The sequence below is a fragment of the Chiloscyllium punctatum genome, chromosome 11, assembly GCF_047496795.1.
Source record: "Chiloscyllium punctatum isolate Juve2018m chromosome 11, sChiPun1.3, whole genome shotgun sequence".
NCBI classification, from domain to species: domain Eukaryota; kingdom Metazoa; phylum Chordata; class Chondrichthyes; order Orectolobiformes; family Hemiscylliidae; genus Chiloscyllium; species Chiloscyllium punctatum.
Window position 1 is genome coordinate 63,294,739 of NC_092749.1, and position 17,133 is coordinate 63,311,871.

Here is a 17,133-nt window from a genome sequence, read left to right on the forward strand (position 1 = left end):
GGGGATTTAATTCCCATTCCATAAACTGATCATATAATCAAAACCAATACTCAGGTTAAATCATAAGGAAATGCACCATAATTTAAGGTGCTGTTTTTGAAGAAAAGTTACATCTCAGTTCTACTGGACTTAGACAATCCCATGCACTATTTTAAGGCTAGCAAATTCTACAGCATTCTGGTCAAAAAACTGTCCTCATCTAGTAAAACAGCAGTTATACTTTCTTTATAATTGACTGAACTTCAAAGTAATTCATTATTTGTAAAGCACTTGAAGATGTGGCAAAATAAAGGAATTTGGAGATCTCAAACAAAAACATGAATAGGCTTTTAAAAAGGTAGACAAGTTGATCATACTCTTTCTTTGAGCTTGCAGGATCTTTGGATAATATGAAATGGTGGGAGAGATGTATGTATTATGATCTTGAAATGCAGCAAAACCAGAATATTTAATTGTACAGTTGTATGATCATCATGAAGTAAATTTCTCTGCATACTAAGCGTTATTTATAGTACTTGGTGGAAAACTTCGATGTTTTAGAACAGTAAGGAAACAGCAGTTAACACTTGTTTTATTAAGCTGTACATAAATAAACCAAGAGTATGAGTTTACTTTAGACACTCAAAAATCTAATCGGGATATCAAAAAGCAAAGGCACTGTCTCAGTACCTTCTGGTTCATTACATTAGCATGCTGTGATGTTCTTTTAAAAAATAATCTATGACATAGACACCAGCTTTTCATTACAGCATCTATAAATGGTTATTTATGATTGAATAATGTAAACAAAACTGTGAAAATAACAATCTTAAATACTTTTAAATTCAAATCTTGCACAAGATAAACCATTTATGGTACTCTTATAAGGGAATATTTTGTACAAAAATAACTCATTAAAATACTAAACTCTAAGGACTCATAACTAAAATCAGTGCATTTAGACTCTGCACAGATACGCAAAATACTTCTGAATGTCAGCTGATTGCAAGATGTAAGAGAAAAATTCCTGTCTGTTAACCAAAAGTTACAATCCACAAAAAACATGAGATTATCTGCATTTTCAAACAAAATCTAAACATGACAATAACAAATTTGATTGCAAATATCCTTGTGAATGTATTACTGCTGTAAGTCGCTACTCAGTCAGTACGTATATATTCAATTTGTACATGGTTATTTTCCTGGCAGTAATGTGTACAAAATTAAATGGAGTAAAAAATTTTACTAATGCTTTAGGATTATAAAACAAACAACATAACTACATCAAACAGCTATGAAACAGAAAAATCCACTCTTCCTAAAATTAACACTCTAAGTGAATATGCAGTGTGTCAGGTGTTATTGTCAGAAATTCAACATGACGGAATCTTAGCCAGCAGTCAAAAAATATTGCACATTTTGTGCTAACTTAATGAGGCGGTTACAAAATCCAATTTGCACATACATAGCAAGAACAATATAGACATACAAGGTTTCAATTCTATTGTGAAGAGGCATTTACATTATATACTTGAGTCTTGGATTACAAGCCAAATATAAGTGTTACGGTATTATAAACCTTAATTTAACATCATTATGCTATGGCATACATCATGCAATATGTAAAACCCCAAAGATAGTTAGTGCAAAATAGCGTAAGCTATGTGATTTTATGCAGGATGCAGTGCAGTTCTACAACACTACTGCTTGTGTCTGCACAGTATAAAACGACCATAGAGTTTGTTTTTAAAGCTTTAATGAAAAATTAAAACAAACTAAAGTATGCTGTAACTTGTTTAAATTCAGTTAGATGAACAAACAGTTTATAAAACTGTTCATAGCATCTAAATTGTATTAAATTTTCTTGTAAGATTTTAATGACCCCTGGTGAAATCTGTGGAACTACACAAAAATCGTTACTCTGCAAGTATTACATAACAACACTTGAGTCCAAATGTGCTCCTTGATTCAAGGAACAGTACATGTCTCATTATGCTTAATGAAAGGAGGTCACTGAATAGGTTTCATCATTTAATGCTTTAGTAATATTTCTTTATGGAGACAGTCTTGGTGCTTCTGAACTATAGGTTTCAAATTGACAGTTTGAAGGACACTTTTCTTTCTGTTTTGCAGATCAGAGGAAAGAAAATGAAAAAGAATTTAGAAACTACTTTAGAATAATGGTAACGTTTGAAACAAGTAAAAACAAGAAACAGTACCAAATGTCATAAATGCATCATGCACAAAGAAACTTAAATGATAGAAATGGCAGCACAAGACAAACATTCCTCGAGTGATGATGATTAATCATTGCATGCCAGATGTCATAGGCAGAATTTAATATTTTATGAATAAAAGAGAAATTACTTTAATGAGGAAGAAATGAAGTGACTAGCAAAATACTCAGCTTTAGCTCCTGAGCCTTATTTAAATACTCTAATCCTGACCTTTTCCTGAAGGCAGTGTGTTGGGAATATGCCAAAATTGGTAAGGTGTAAAGTAGCTGTCAAGAAGCTTTAAACTAGTCCTTTTATAAAGTAAGTACAGGTTGGGGGAAGAGGGGAGGATTAATAAGTGAGGGATGGAAGAGGTCTTGGGTATTCTTGTGGGTTCAAAATGAGCACTCCTGGTTCTTCTGATCCACAAAGAACCTAACAAAACTTACAAAAAAATTACTTAACTGGGCCCTCTGTGAACAGGATCCCTGCTGCCACCAGCTTTTGTTAGTCAGCTGGGGTAGACACACTTTAATGAGTCTTCTTGTTAAAATAAATTTGTCTGATCCTTTGAACAGGTGGCCTTAACTGCGTCTGAATACAGGTAAGTAAAAATGAAAAGAACCATGTATGTGTTGGCAGCACAGATTAGAGTTGGCATTCGGGTCCTTTCTTTACCACTATGCCTTATGAATGTTTTTAAAAGGGAAACTATATTCCTCTTAAGTACTTGTTGATCTAAAATCATGCTTAGATATCTATACCATATCTATTAGTGTCCCTTATTTTAAAAAAATATTTTTGAAAGCAAATATTTTGTGGAAAATTTACCCAGCAGTGACAACACAATGGAGAAAATGAAAATCTACATCACTGCAATGTAATTTTCCCACAAAAACGTTTTCTTCTCCTAGAGTTCCATGGCCAAACTCTTTTGAAATGTGCAACATGGGAACAAAGGAAGGCAGAGACACTTGCAAGTATACAGTATCCCTCTTATTAGCAATTAGAATGGAGTAGTAATTTAGATGAATATATTTACCCATGAAAACACTTAAAAGGTTTGTAGCATTTGCCAGTAAATAGAGAGAACTTTACAAAAGAACCTTAATACAAATGTGAAAAGGCAATAAATCACAAAAGATTAAAATTAGTAAGCCATAGCAGTGGATTGCATGTATACAAAATAAATAAACTTTAAACACTTATTGCCTTTTGTATTAAGCAATATATGGAAGCCCCTGCCCAGGCATGCAGAATGAAAAATTAACAGTTAATATTGCTTAATGCATACTAATGCATTATACAAAGCCAATTTATAAGAATAAGCAAGCACATTTTTAGATCTGTTAAGCCAGCCACAGCAGAATGTTTCTGGAATAAACTGCTATAAGGGTAATGTTAGTTTGTAAATAGGTAAATGGTCTGATCCTCCCATTTACACTCTGGGCAGGAAACTCACCACTGTACCCCAAATCACAAGATGAAGAACATTTACATCTAGGAGCTCTGTTGCTCCTCAGTTTTGCCTTGTGTACTTCTGAGTTCCTGCACAGATCCCACATCTGCAGAAAATAATCAAAGCACTTTAAATGGATCATTTACCTGCCAAACGTGTTTCAATAGTTTATGTGTTTTAATATTTTTGCCTTAGGGTGAATGCACATGCTAATGCAAAATAGTTTGGCTTCTCAGGTGTTAGGGCTCAAACTGATGCTGGGGCATATGGCACTTTCATTCTGGTTTGTTTCAGTGTCACGGTCAGGCTTTTACTCAGAAGAAAGGCTTGATTTATACTGTCATCAGTGACAAAGTGGACATAATTTTAGTGCAAAATCATCAAGCTGTGTAAAAAAATTCTAGCTGCAACTAACTCTAAAGTCATTGGGCTATAAAGTACAGGAGTCATTAAAATTTCCTGATTACATTAATGATTTTATTTAAACACACATTCATGGCACAGGTAACCTATTTTTACGTGAGGCATTTTAGGATAATTACAAAATAAAATTGCCCTTTAAACATACTTTTTATTATCACTTAAATTTATTTTGTCTGGTTTTCCCAATGTTTAGCGTTTTGATACTTATCAGAGACACCTAAAGTTGAAACTATTATATAACGTAAAACAATGGCAGAAGAACTCAGCAGTCTGAATATTGCTCTGTATTAGATAAATGCATTACAGGTAATTGGTGAATTTACTGTGGGTATCTGTTATTATCATCACCACAGCAAAATTAACAATTTCAAGTGTTTCTTTTTAAATGGTGAAGATATGCAATCCATCTACTTTTAATAAAATTGTTTCAGTTTCTTACCAAATCCACCTGTGTTTTATGATGTCACCCCCCTGCCCTCCATCCAATGCTTTTACTATCAAGTAAGTTTCCAACTGAGATATCTGGTCTGAGAGTATTTTATACTCAACATCTTTATTTTATTGGCCTTCAACACTGATTACTTATATTAAAATGCACCATGAGCTATTTTTAAAAATACTGATACAGCTTGTGAACAAAGCTCAATCAAACAACCTTCTTTGCCTTCAGCTACCTATGTTCAAATCTAAATCTTTAAAACCCTGGCTAATGTTCAAGGGAAAAATTCAATATGCTCTGTCCAACATTTTGTGGTAGCTGTACCTGCTGTATATTTGCCAGCTACGTGCAAAACTGTGCTCCTGCTGGATGACCATAAGACCGTAAGAAATAGGAGCAGAAATTAGGTCATTCAGCCCACTGAGTCTGCAATCATTGCTGATATGTTTCTTAACCCCATTCTCCTGCTTTCGCCCTGTAACCATTGATCCTCAAGAACCTATCTATCTCAATCTTAAATATACTCAATGACCTGGCCTCCACAGCCTTCTGTGGCAATGAATTCCATAGATTCACCACTCTCTGGCTGAAGACTCTCTGTTCTAAAAGGTCTTCCCTTTACTCTAATGCTGCACCCTTGGGTTCTAGTCTCTCCTACCAATGCAAATATCTTCCCAACATCTACTCTGTCTAGGCAATTCAGTATTCTCTATGTTTGAATTAGATCCACCCCCCCACCCCATCCTTCTAAACTCTTATCGAGTATAAACCCATAGTCCTCAGACTTTCCTCATATGTTAAGCTGTTCATTCCTGGGAACAATCTTGTGAACCTCCTCTGAATATTCTCCAGGGTCAGTACATCTTTCCTGAGATATAGCACCCAAAACTGCGCACAATACTCCAAATGTGGTCTGACCATATCTTATAGAGTCTCAGAAGTACATCCCTGCTTTTATATTCAAATTTTCTCAAAACAAATGCCATAATTGCATTTGCCTTCCTAATTACTGACTCAACTGCAAGTTTACCTTGAGAGAGTCCTGGACTGGAACTCCCAAATCTCTTTGCACTTCAGACTTCTGAATTTTATCCCCATTTAGAAAATAGTCCATTCTTTCTACCAAAGTGCATGACCTCACACTTTCTCACACTGTACTCCATCTGCCACTTCTTTGCCCAGTGTCCTAATGTGTCCAAATCCTTCTGCAGTCTCCCTACCTCGTCAATGCTACCTGTCCCTCTACCTATCTTTGTATTGTCTGCAAACTTAGTCAGAATGCCTTCAGTTCCTTCATTGCGATTGTTAATCTGAGCCTTGTAGAACACCACTTGTCACCGACTGCCATCCTGAGAAGGATTCTTTTATCCCCACTCTCTGCTTTCTGCCAATCCTCTATCCATGCTAGCACCTTGCCTATGACACCATGAGCCCTTATCTTACTCAGTAGCCTCCTGTGCAGCACCTTGTCAAAGGCCTTCTTGAAGTCCAGGTGGATAACATCCATTGGCTCTCCTTGGTCTAGCCTGCTCGTTACTTTCTTAAAGAATTCTAGCAGGTTTGTCAGGCATGACCTCCCCTTGATGACCATGCTGAAACCATGTTGACTTTGCCCTATTTTACCATACATTTCCAAGTGTATGGAATGGAATGGATATAGAATGGAATATCAAAGCACAAGAAAAATGGAAGATATAAAACAGAGACAAAACATAATATACAAACAGAACATCTCTAACTTGTGATTCATTGATTATACTTTCAAAAACATGCAAAAAACACGATATTTGAATGCCTGATTGTTAGTTTGTATTATATCTGCAAAAATATGCTGATGCAAGATCAGTCGTTTACCAATTCATACAGAAGAAATGCACAGCAAGGAGAGAACCAGCCATGCACAGGGTGAAACATGCATGATAACATTACATCAGCCGTTTGCAAATGTTTAAACAGGCAAGTTTTTAAAAAAAAATTAAGTTAAATTCACATTACAAATACATAGATTATATAAAGCTTCAATGCTAACTTTTTTCTCTACACAAGTGATAACAAATCGGGTAACTCTAGTATTAAACTTGCTGAAAAAATAAAAAGACATTCTAAAGCCTGTTCCACCCAAATCTAGAAGTCCTCTGATGAATACAATATGTACAGAATTGGAGTAGGACAATAACCTTTATCAGAATCTTCACATGTTGAATTAATACCAACTCTATGGACATGCTGGAATATTTGACATTGGGGAAGAAGTTGACTTTTTAAAAAAATAAATATGAGAAACAACATATTTGGAACTAATTTACTGTTCTAATTTGTTTTTAACCCACTTAGTATCCATTGAAATATTTCAATAAAGCTAAAGTCTGAGTTTAACTTGCTAACAAAACCCTATGTGACATTTATATTTTATACTGGTTTCTTATTGAAGCAAGCAAACATATATTTTAGTTACCCAAGTAATTTGTTTGATTACTAAATTAATTAAGTTTTTTTAGATGGACAATATTCAAAAGTTTTAAAATTTGAACTACCTTTTATGTGATAACATCGTTATCTATGCTAAATGATTATCCTTAAGAAATAAATCTAACTTTCTCAAAAATGTATAACTCTGCATATCTGATTTTTAAGGAACTTTTAAAACCTTTTATTTTAACATTTTTCATTTATTATATTGACAGGAATGTAAGCATTTTAGTGATTAGAACACAGTATTAGTAACAATTAAATATCCTTTTAGCATCAACATTGAAACTAAATAAGATGCATAGCCAATTTCTTATTTAACTTGGTAAGTCTATCTTAATGCATCAACAGAAGGAGGGAAAGGAAATTACTTATGGTTCTTATTCACCTGAGTTTATAGTCTAATACCAAACTTAGTTTGATTATATGCTATGTTGCAATCCAAGCCCTGGTCACATAATGTCTTATACATTTTAACTGTTAACTGCTCTTTCTTCTAATATTATGACGTCTTTATTCAATTTAGCATGCTTTACTGCAAGTGTAACAGGTCCAAATTACAGAAATTTCAAGTTGAATTATTACTAGGAGGAGAAAGTGAGGACTGCAGATGCTGGAGATAAGAGCTGAAAATGTGTTGCTGGAAAAGCTCAGCAGGTCAGGCAGCATCCAAGGAACAGGAGAATCGACGTTTCGGGCATAAGCCCTTCTTCAGGAATGAGGCTATTACTAGGAGTTTGGTATCTGTAACTGCGCTTTCAATGTTCTTTTAATAGAGCAGATTATAAACATTATGGAATTGCTGTAATGCTCAGTGAAGCTGTTGTAGCCAATGACTTGTGAAAGGTTTGCTTTCAACCGAAAATGAAATTCAAATAATATAACCAGAATGTGAGTAACCTGGCAAATAACTAAAGCTGTTTCATGAATTTTTTTTATTGTAGGTTGATTTGTCCTTTTAAACTGATGTGTTGGTCAAGACAAGTGATGTTGAAACTAGGATAGCTACTGGTCATCTTGAATATTATCATGCATTTCCTAATCAAGTACAACATGATGAAACATGAGCCAAATTTGCCTTAAGCTGCCTTATCACCCAGATGCATTTTCAACATCTTATTCTAGACTCGTTTAAATTGCCTGTCCCATGCAATTTGTAGTGAACTGGCAGTTGTGCCAAGATAGAAAACCCACAAGTAACACTACAAATCCATTTCAGATAGAACCTTTGTTATACAGACTTTCATGTCATTGCGAACCATTCACATTTGAATGAGAGTGGCAGACGGACATTGTGCTAACCAATTACATCATCAGCTCCCTCTCTATTCCTAAACTAAACTACAGAAGAACTGAATACCCATCTAATTATGCACATCACTACTTTTCAATTTCTGGTTTCTAACTTTTCTAGCAGAGTGCAATTAGTTGCTTAATGGTGACAACAGAGTCAAAACATAACAGAGAAAATACTTTTAGGCCTACAAATAATTTAGTTTGCAAGAATCCCAAGATACAGATATACCATTGATTTAAGCTATCAAAGATGAGCTTCATTAAAATAATTCTTAAACAAAACAGTATAATGTAAGAACATCATGTTTTGATAGACTAATAAGTGCTAAACACTGCTTCAAATTAAAATTTCAATGACCAACAATGGTGTTTTCTCTTAAGATAAGATTTTATGGAATAAAAATACATTTTCTCATATCTGGAAAAATAAAATGGACAATAATGTTGTACTTTAAAGTGTTAGCATCTTAACGTCTGAAACTTAGTTATGATTTAGACCAGCATACAAAAGCAGGCTAAGTCTTGCAGGTTTTTGTTTTCATTAGTTTTAGTTAATATTGTGTAAAATCGGTGTAAAGAAATGTTGCAGGTACAACATATACAGTTGTTGAATGAGATGGCAAATATGAAATTTCAAGTAAAATGTAAGTAAAAGTTATGTTTTTAAAACAGAGCTGTCTGTATTCCATTTTTCCCGTCCCATATTTCCATTAGGGCTTCTTTTTTTCTCCAACTCCTCCCCCTACCTGCCTATCCTTTTTTCAAAAGAACTGGGCTGAGCTTTGCACCTTTTAAAAACATCCAGTGACAGTAAGTACTTGCCATTTAATAAGTCATAAATGCAATGGACATATTGGTTCTTGAATTTGTGAAATCATTAGTTGCGCTTTAATTTACTTGCTATTTATTTTTTTCCCAATATTGTTGAGTCAGAAAGATAAATGACAGTGTCAAAGATGAACTATTTACATATTACTTCTACTAATAATGCAAAAAGAAGAAAAAGCCAGTGCACTTTACAAAATGGTTCAAGTGGTTAGGCACAACTTAAATTTTATACTTTAAAAATATATAGCTGCGTAAAATTATTTGCAGTACTTAAGATCCTTTTGATAGAGGGCTGTAGGACGACATCAACTTCTTGCTAGGTACAATTTAAATGCATTTTAGCAGCTTTCACACATTAAAGAAATATACTAGAAAATGCTGAATGTAAGATGTGTTTACAAGTCAGAGGGACTTCCTTTAAAACAAATTGTGATACTTAAATCAAAAGTAGATTCAGTCAAAAATAAAAAGGATCCAATCAAAAGTTTTCCAACAAAACCAATGCATGGTAAGTTAACACTGAAAATAAGGATTAGTTTTATCAAGCTAAGATTTCAGCACCAATGTTATGAATGTAGACAACTTCAGATAGGAAACCTGTGTAGATTAACTTATTAGCAAAGGAAGGCATTGAAACATGGTTGCTCATGGATTAATTTGATTTCTGTACACTTGAAAAAGAGTTTATCCAACATCTTATTTCCTACTAGTGTTAAGTTATTCATTTTGCTATTTGGCTCTTAAGATATTTAATACCCTTGTTATTACTTTTATGACCTTTACTATTTTGAAGTCTGCAAATTGATAATCATTTTGCAGCACAAGCAATGCAAAGTCATTAGACACATCCATATTCATACCACACAGTCTGCTTGTCTTCTGACATTATTGAAGGAGACACGGAAACATTCATGCTTTCTTCTGTACATTCACCAGTTGGGTGATTATGACTAACAGGAGGGGAATTCAACTCACTATTATCCTGATTCTCAAACTTAAATAGTTCAGTGGATTTTGAAATAATGATTCTCTGATCTGGCTCTGGCAACTGGTCTGTTTTAATTGGCGACACCATAGCAATATCAGTTGGCCTTGCTAATGGCAATCTGCTGATATTACTAAAAGGATTAGTGGATAAATTGGATGAGGAAAGATTAATGCTAGTAAAGGAACCCATTCCATCTGGGTCAGGTTTGGCGACCACAGAGCCAGATACAAGACCAAAACCGAGGGATGAGGCAGACTTTGAAATGGTTTGCCCTTCTTCATCAGTTGCAGCACCTGAGAAAACCCTCTTGATGTTTGTATGATTATAGTCAAAATCTAGAGACTGACTAGAAACAAAGGGACTTATCGATTGAGATTTCTGCAAATTGGATGCTGCTTGAATCTGGCAAGCTACAAGTTGAGGAAAAGGGGGACGGTGGTAATGATCAGCTTGGTACTCACTGGGTAAAGTCCGAGTGCTCGTTACCACCTTGCCTGGAGAAGGATCTACTGACACAGGTGCTCTATTATCTCGTGACATGAATTCGTGAATGCTTGTTCTTCGATTCGACCCCTCTGCTGTAGAGATCACATGACTCGCACGGGGTAGAACAGGAGAACTGGTGCAGTCTGCTTGGGATGGTCGTTGTGGCATAATTGGCAATTCGCTGACAGACACAGTCTTTCCTTGGTTTACAGTGGTTGGTTCTATGGTGGTGCTGGTAACACAGATATGGTCTGATTTCCGAAGAATTGGCCACACGTATTGTTCTGACTTTTGCAATTTGCCAATAAAAGAATCTGCAATCTCTCTTCCTCCAGGTGATTTTACAGTCGCACCATTGTTGGTTATTTTTTGATTCAATTTCTCAGTTCCACCCAGTTCAGGAAAATCTGCGATTTTTGTGAAAACATCATCTAAAAGATTGTCCTGGCCTTCAGAATGTACCTGTGCAAAGGAAATATGAATAATAAACAAATTGCTAAATATATTTATAAATTTTATCTCACTCAATTTTAACTCTCTTTTCAGCTAAAATATATTACACTCTGCAGCATTTTTCATAGCTAATATCAATGTTATTTGTGATTCTCAATTTGAATATTGGAAGTTTCATCTTTCCTTTCTCATGTAACCTTATAAATGGTTTGGAGGAGCCTGTTTTGGACTGGGGCGGACAAAATTAAAAATCACAGTACAAAATTATAGTCCAACAGGTTTATTTGGAGGCACTAGCTTTCAGAATGCTGCTCCTTCATCAGGTGTTTGTGGAGCAAGACCATACGACATAGAATGTATAACAAAAGATTATAGTATCATGCAGCTGAAATGATATATCGAACAAACCTATAGTGGATGCGAGCATAAGAGGTACAGTTAGTAAGTTTGCAGATGACACCAAAATTGGAGGTGTAGTGGACAGCGAAAAGGGTTACCTCAGATTACAATAGGATATGGACCAGATGGGCCAATGGGCTGAGAAGTGGCAGATGGAGTTTAATTTAGATAAATACGAGGTGCTGCATTTTGGGTAAGCAAATCTTAGCAGGACTTAGACATTTAGTGGTAAGGTCCTAGGGAGTGTTGCTGAACAAAGAGACCTTGGAGTGCAGGTTCATACCACCTTGAAAGTGGAGTCGCAGGTAGATAGGATAGTGAAGGCGGCGTTTGGTATGCTTTCCTTTATTGGTCAGAGTATGGAGTACAGGAGTTGGGAGGTCATGTTGTGGCTGTACAGGATATTGGTTAGGCCACTGTTGGAATATTGTATGCAATTCTGGTCTCCTTCCTATCGGAAAGATGTTGTGAAACTTGAAAGGGTTCAGAAAAGATTTACAAGGATGTTGCCAGGGTTGGAAGATTTGAGCTACAGGGAGAGGCTGAACAGGCTGGGGCTGTTTTCCCTGGAGTGTCGGAGGCTGAGGGGTGACTTTATAGAGGTTTACAAAATTATGAGGGGCATGGATAGGATAAACAGACAAAGTATTTTCCCTGGGGTCGGGGAGTCCAGAACTAGAGGCCATAGGTTTAGGGTGAGAGGGGAAAGATATAAAAGAGACCTAAGGGGCAACTTTTTCACGCAGAGGGTGGTACGTGTATGGAATGAGCTGACAGAAGAAGTGGTGGAGGCTGGTACAATTACAACAGTTAAGAGGCATTTCGATGGGTATATGAATAGGAAGGGTTTGGAGGAATATGGGCCGGGTGCTGGCAGGTGGGACTAGATTGGGTTGGGATATCAGGTCAGCATGGACGGGTTGGACTGAAGGGTCTGTTTCCATGCTGTACATCTCTAAGACTCTAAGTCTTTCATCTTTTAGAATAGATTTACTAGTTTCAGTTCTTTAATATGTAAATCCCAGAACCTCTTTTACAAGATTCTCAAGATTACTTAAGGTTTTATTAGAAAAGGTGGCACCTCAGTTCAGACAATGCATTAAAGTCTTTCTGTATCCCAATCTTGAATCAGACTGGTTCTACTTCTAAAGTGAAATTTACAAAATATTACATGGATTGACTTCCTGCAGGTTATGCATTTTTTGAGCAAAATAGAATATGTATCTTCAAATATAAATTCACCTCATAACCTTGTGTGTGTGTGTATGTGCATGCAGGGGAGAGAGAGAGAGAGAGAGACAGACAGACAGAGTATGTGTGCATGTGAGTGTGAGTGCATGTGAGAGAGTGTTGCTTGTGTGTGATAAGGAACAAGCCTATGAGAGAGTGCATGTGTGGGTGAGAGAGAGAGGGAGAGAGTATAGTGCAGTGGGTCACCTATAGTGACATGAACCCAAGGTCCCGGATGAGGCCACCCTCATGTGTACTGAACTTGGCTATCAGCTTCTGCTCGGCCACTTTGCGTCATTGCCTGTCCCGAAGTCCACCTTGGAGGATGGTCACCTGTATGTCAGAGGCAGAATGTCCCTGACCGCTGAAGTGTTCCCCGAATGGGAGGGAATACCCCTGCCTGGTGATTGTTGCACGGTGTCCATTCATCTGTTGTTGCAGTGTCTGCTTGGTCTCGACAATATACCAGACCTTGGAGCATCCTTGCCTGCAGCATATGAGATAGACAATGTTGGCCAAGTCACATGAGTACCTGCCACGTACATGGTCCCCACGTGTAATGGTGGTATCTATGTCGACACTCTGAAACATCTTGCTGTGATTGACATGACAGGGTTGTAGTGTTGTGGATGATGTTGTTCTGAAGGCTAGGCAGTTTGCTGCTAACAATGATCTGTTTAAGGTTTGGTGGTTGTTTAAAGGCGAGATGTGGAAGCGTAGATAAGGTCTTGGCAAGGTGTTCATCCTCATCGATAATGTGTTGAAGGCTGCAAAGAATACAGTGCAGTTTTATAGCTCCTGGGAAGTACTGGACAACAAAGGGTGCCCCATTCTAAAAGATTAAAGACTTAATCTAGGTTTGTTCAACATGTCATTTCAGCTGCATGACACTGTAATCTTTTGCTATAAATTCTGTGTCTTATGATCCTGCTTCACAACCACCTGATGAAGAAGCAGGGCTTTAAAAGCTAGTGGCTCCAAATAAATGTGTTGGACTATAATCTGTTGTGCACCTTAAAAATGGGGCTCCATTCTAAATGAGCTCTCATCCACTAATTTGACTCACAGCTGATCAAATATTCAGATACATACATGCCTACAATCAATGTATTTAAACTGTTAGTCAATATATAGCTTTATAAGTAAACCACTTATGGAAACTTCCTTGGATCTCCTCCCACTTCATCACTTAACTGAACTTCCAATGTGGTAGATGTAGTTCTGATAAAATTCCTAGACTGTGTTTTTCTCCCCTCACCATGATTTAAGTTGCAGCATTAACAAATCAGATCTACTGAATAGGGGCTGTTAAGGCAATTGTGATAGCTTTTTTCAACTGCTAGTTGTGCAGAAAAAATATCAGATAAGCTATAGTTTGAGAATTTTGGGTGAAGATGTGAAGATTGGTTTTCTCCAAAGAAGCTGTTTGAATGAAGAGTCAATGATATATATTTATTTCAGGATTAGTTGCAACTGATTTGTTATATCCTGCCATGAATTCAATAGTACCCTGTGTTATGAAATAGGCCAGACCACTCAAAACATTCTTAAACAGGCAGCCCTAGACCTAACTTTGCAATTTGTTTCAGTAAGTGTTCAGTGAAAATTACCCAGAGTAAGATAGCTAGGTTGACTATTAAAACAGACAAAAATGTATTCACAAAATTACACAATGAAACATGAAGAACAGAATAAAGAACCCCTACAGAACTCAACCTATCCAACTAGACTTAATTATGCTGTTCTGAATATACACAACAGTCCCAATAAGCAAACTCCCTTTAAAACCCAGAATAAATGTAACACGTGCTTACAGGTTGAAGTTGAAGGGCAGAAAAGAGAGAGTTTCCAAACAGCTCCCTGTTGAACTTCCCAGTTCAAGACTGAACTAAAATTGCTCAGCTCAGCTAGCTAAAGAGCTGACCACTCCACTCTCTTTATACAGGTCACTTAAAAAGCATGACCACTTTGGCCTGAAGTCTCATCTGTTTACATATAAACAAAATGCCTCTCAAAATCCTTTTCATCTCTGTACCAAACCAGACTGATCGGAGTCCGGCCCGGTTTATTGCCCCTCTGAAAAAAATCAAGGACAGAGTCTCCTTCAGTCAAGGAACAGCTTTCAGAAAATAAAGGGATTTGTTTTGTGACACCTACTACATTTGTAAACTTCAAGGTTTGAAAATAAAATCAAAAAATTAATGATGAGTTTTGCTATAATTAAGAATTATACAGACATTTCAGCAGCAAACTCCAGAAATCATACTTGGAAAAGGATGCAGGTTACATGGATTCAGCAATTATAAAAACTAGGTATATTAGATAAGCTTGTATAGCGTTCTGTATAGTTTTGACAACTAAAGGGTGATCCAACTAAGTTGTTTAAAATGAGCAAGGAATTTCTTAGATTAGTTAAAGATAAATTAATTCTTTTCGGGAGGAAATCCTGAGGAAGTAGGCACAACTTTGAAATTAGATTCAGGTCATTTAGGAATGAAATCAGGTAATGTTTTTCACTTAAAATAGGCAGTTGGAAACCCAGAGGTCTCTCTCCAGATAGGCCGTGGATAGAAGGTCAAGTGAAATTTTCAAGATGGAGATCAACTGGTAAACATATCAGAGGACTTGGAACAAAGTGAGTAAATGGAGTTGTGTACAGCAAACAAAAGAAAATGAGAAAGTTAGCCACAAACAGAACTTTGAGGGAAAGGGAGAAAACATTAGCTGGCTCCATCTCAATATACCAGTTCACAGACTGTAAATGAGAAACAATTGATCAAGAAATACTATAATTGGTGTAGACTAAATTATTTTTCTGTGCAACTGACCTCTGGGCATTGGTTTATGTTGCTTTCCTCTAGAAATTGTTGCAAGGTAACTACTTCACTTCCAGGCGATGTAGCTTTATTTCTTTGCTGAGAATGAGCTTGGGTTTCATCACTTCTAGGTTCTTCATTTTGGAGGGATGAGTTGACTTTTTCCAAGTTTTGTACATGTTGATTATATTGAAGACTGCTGTTCAACAATACCTGATCATCATAAACTGGACCATATTCTCCACTGCTGTGGCTTTGGGATCTACTGTGGCTGCCATTAACTGCACCTGCTTTGAAGCAAAAAACATTTCCACATAAAACCTAATCTCATCTCTCAGATTGGCAATGAAATACTGAGAACAGGAAAAACACCTGGCATATCTATACAAATCGAATGAAAAAAAGTTAAATCATTGCAGATTAGAGCACTTAATATTGTAATGGAACATTAACAAATTTTACATTTACTGTGAAATTTGAAAGGGAATGCTTTTCTAAAATTTAATGCTGTGCTGAGCTTTGTAAACAATACTTTGATGAGGTTTGCAGCCAGTTTGTCTCTGTTTGAACTTTGTAAACATTCAACTTGACCTTGCGACAGTCGAATTCAGCAAAAGCTGAAGAACTGTTATGTCCAAGATCAGGGATGAGAGAATAACAACTTGAGTTTACCCAGTCTTTGCCCTTGACAGCGTGATAAGAAACAGTATAAGACAAGTGTCTGAATTATGCTCAAGTACCCTTTGCGTAAGGCATTTTGTCAAGTGCAGAGGGTCGCTTTGCAAAGCCTGAAATAAAATTTTTCTTTGCTCTTGCTAGCATTTGAGTTGAGTTGATTTAATTTCCACGGGGGCTCATCCGGGATCCCGCGACTGGGCGAGATTCTGAGGATTCCCAGAAGGCGCAGGCGCCAGCGCCTTGAAGGTCTTTCACTTCATCTTGAGTGCTGAATTGGCCCCTTTGCATGACAGGACTGGGAATCTGGATCGCCCTAGCGCCGGGGTTCGAATCGAATAAGGTCGGGGTAAGCAATCCTATATAGAGACTCATTTTAAGGGAATAAATGAATCAGGAAAAGGGTTCAGTAACTCTCGCGCGGTATTCAAGCAAAACTCAAGGGAAAGGATTGCCGTCTCTAGATTGTTGGAGAGACAGCAAGTTTAAGGGTGGTTTTAGACTTAGAACCACCACTGGCTGAGTTGGGTTCGCCAAAGACGTACTGGGTACATGGTTTCTTGGTTTACGCAAACCAAGGCATTGAGGCGCACGCACCCAATTCGACATGGCACCTACAGAGGTAAAAAGCAAGTCAAAGGGAAAACGGTACAGCGAGAGAGAGAGGGAGCTGAACACTTTTCCAGTAACACTGAAAATGGGCTCCAGCAAGAGCAAACAAAAAGAGGGTCTACAGAAGAATTGGAATGGCCAACCAAAAATACAGTACATGTTAAAAAATATGGCCCAGAGTCTATAAAGCAATTAGAATTGTGGATCATGGAATGTGGTTTTCCGGAGGGGGGAGGTTTTAATAAAAAGCAGTTGGAAATATTGAGATTGAAGTTGGAGGGGAGAGAGAGGATAAACGGAAGGGAAAAAAAGAACCTGTGAATTGGAGTGCTTATAACATGTGGAAGGCTGAGGCTGATATCAGG

The 17,133-nt window shown here is 36.9% G+C and overlaps 1 protein-coding gene across 9 annotated transcripts in view; it reads right to left on the bottom strand.

Annotated features, from left to right (window-relative positions):
• Positions 1–1,091: 1,091 nt before the first annotated feature.
• Positions 1,092–17,133, bottom strand: part of LOC140483049 (girdin-like) — a 376,157-nt gene continuing 360,115 nt past the window's right edge. For 5 of the 9 annotated variants that reach the window (XM_072580953.1, XM_072580950.1, XM_072580954.1 and 2 more), the window contains 2 exons: positions 15,494–15,771; positions 3,770–11,045 (listed from right to left, as the gene is read on the bottom strand). In XM_072580953.1, coding sequence (XP_072437054.1) covers positions 9,948–11,045; positions 15,494–15,771 — 1,376 coding nt within the window. In that variant the 3' untranslated portion in view covers positions 3,770–9,947. The other 4 variants (XM_072580958.1, XM_072580956.1, XM_072580957.1 and 1 more) reach the window with 3 other exon arrangements.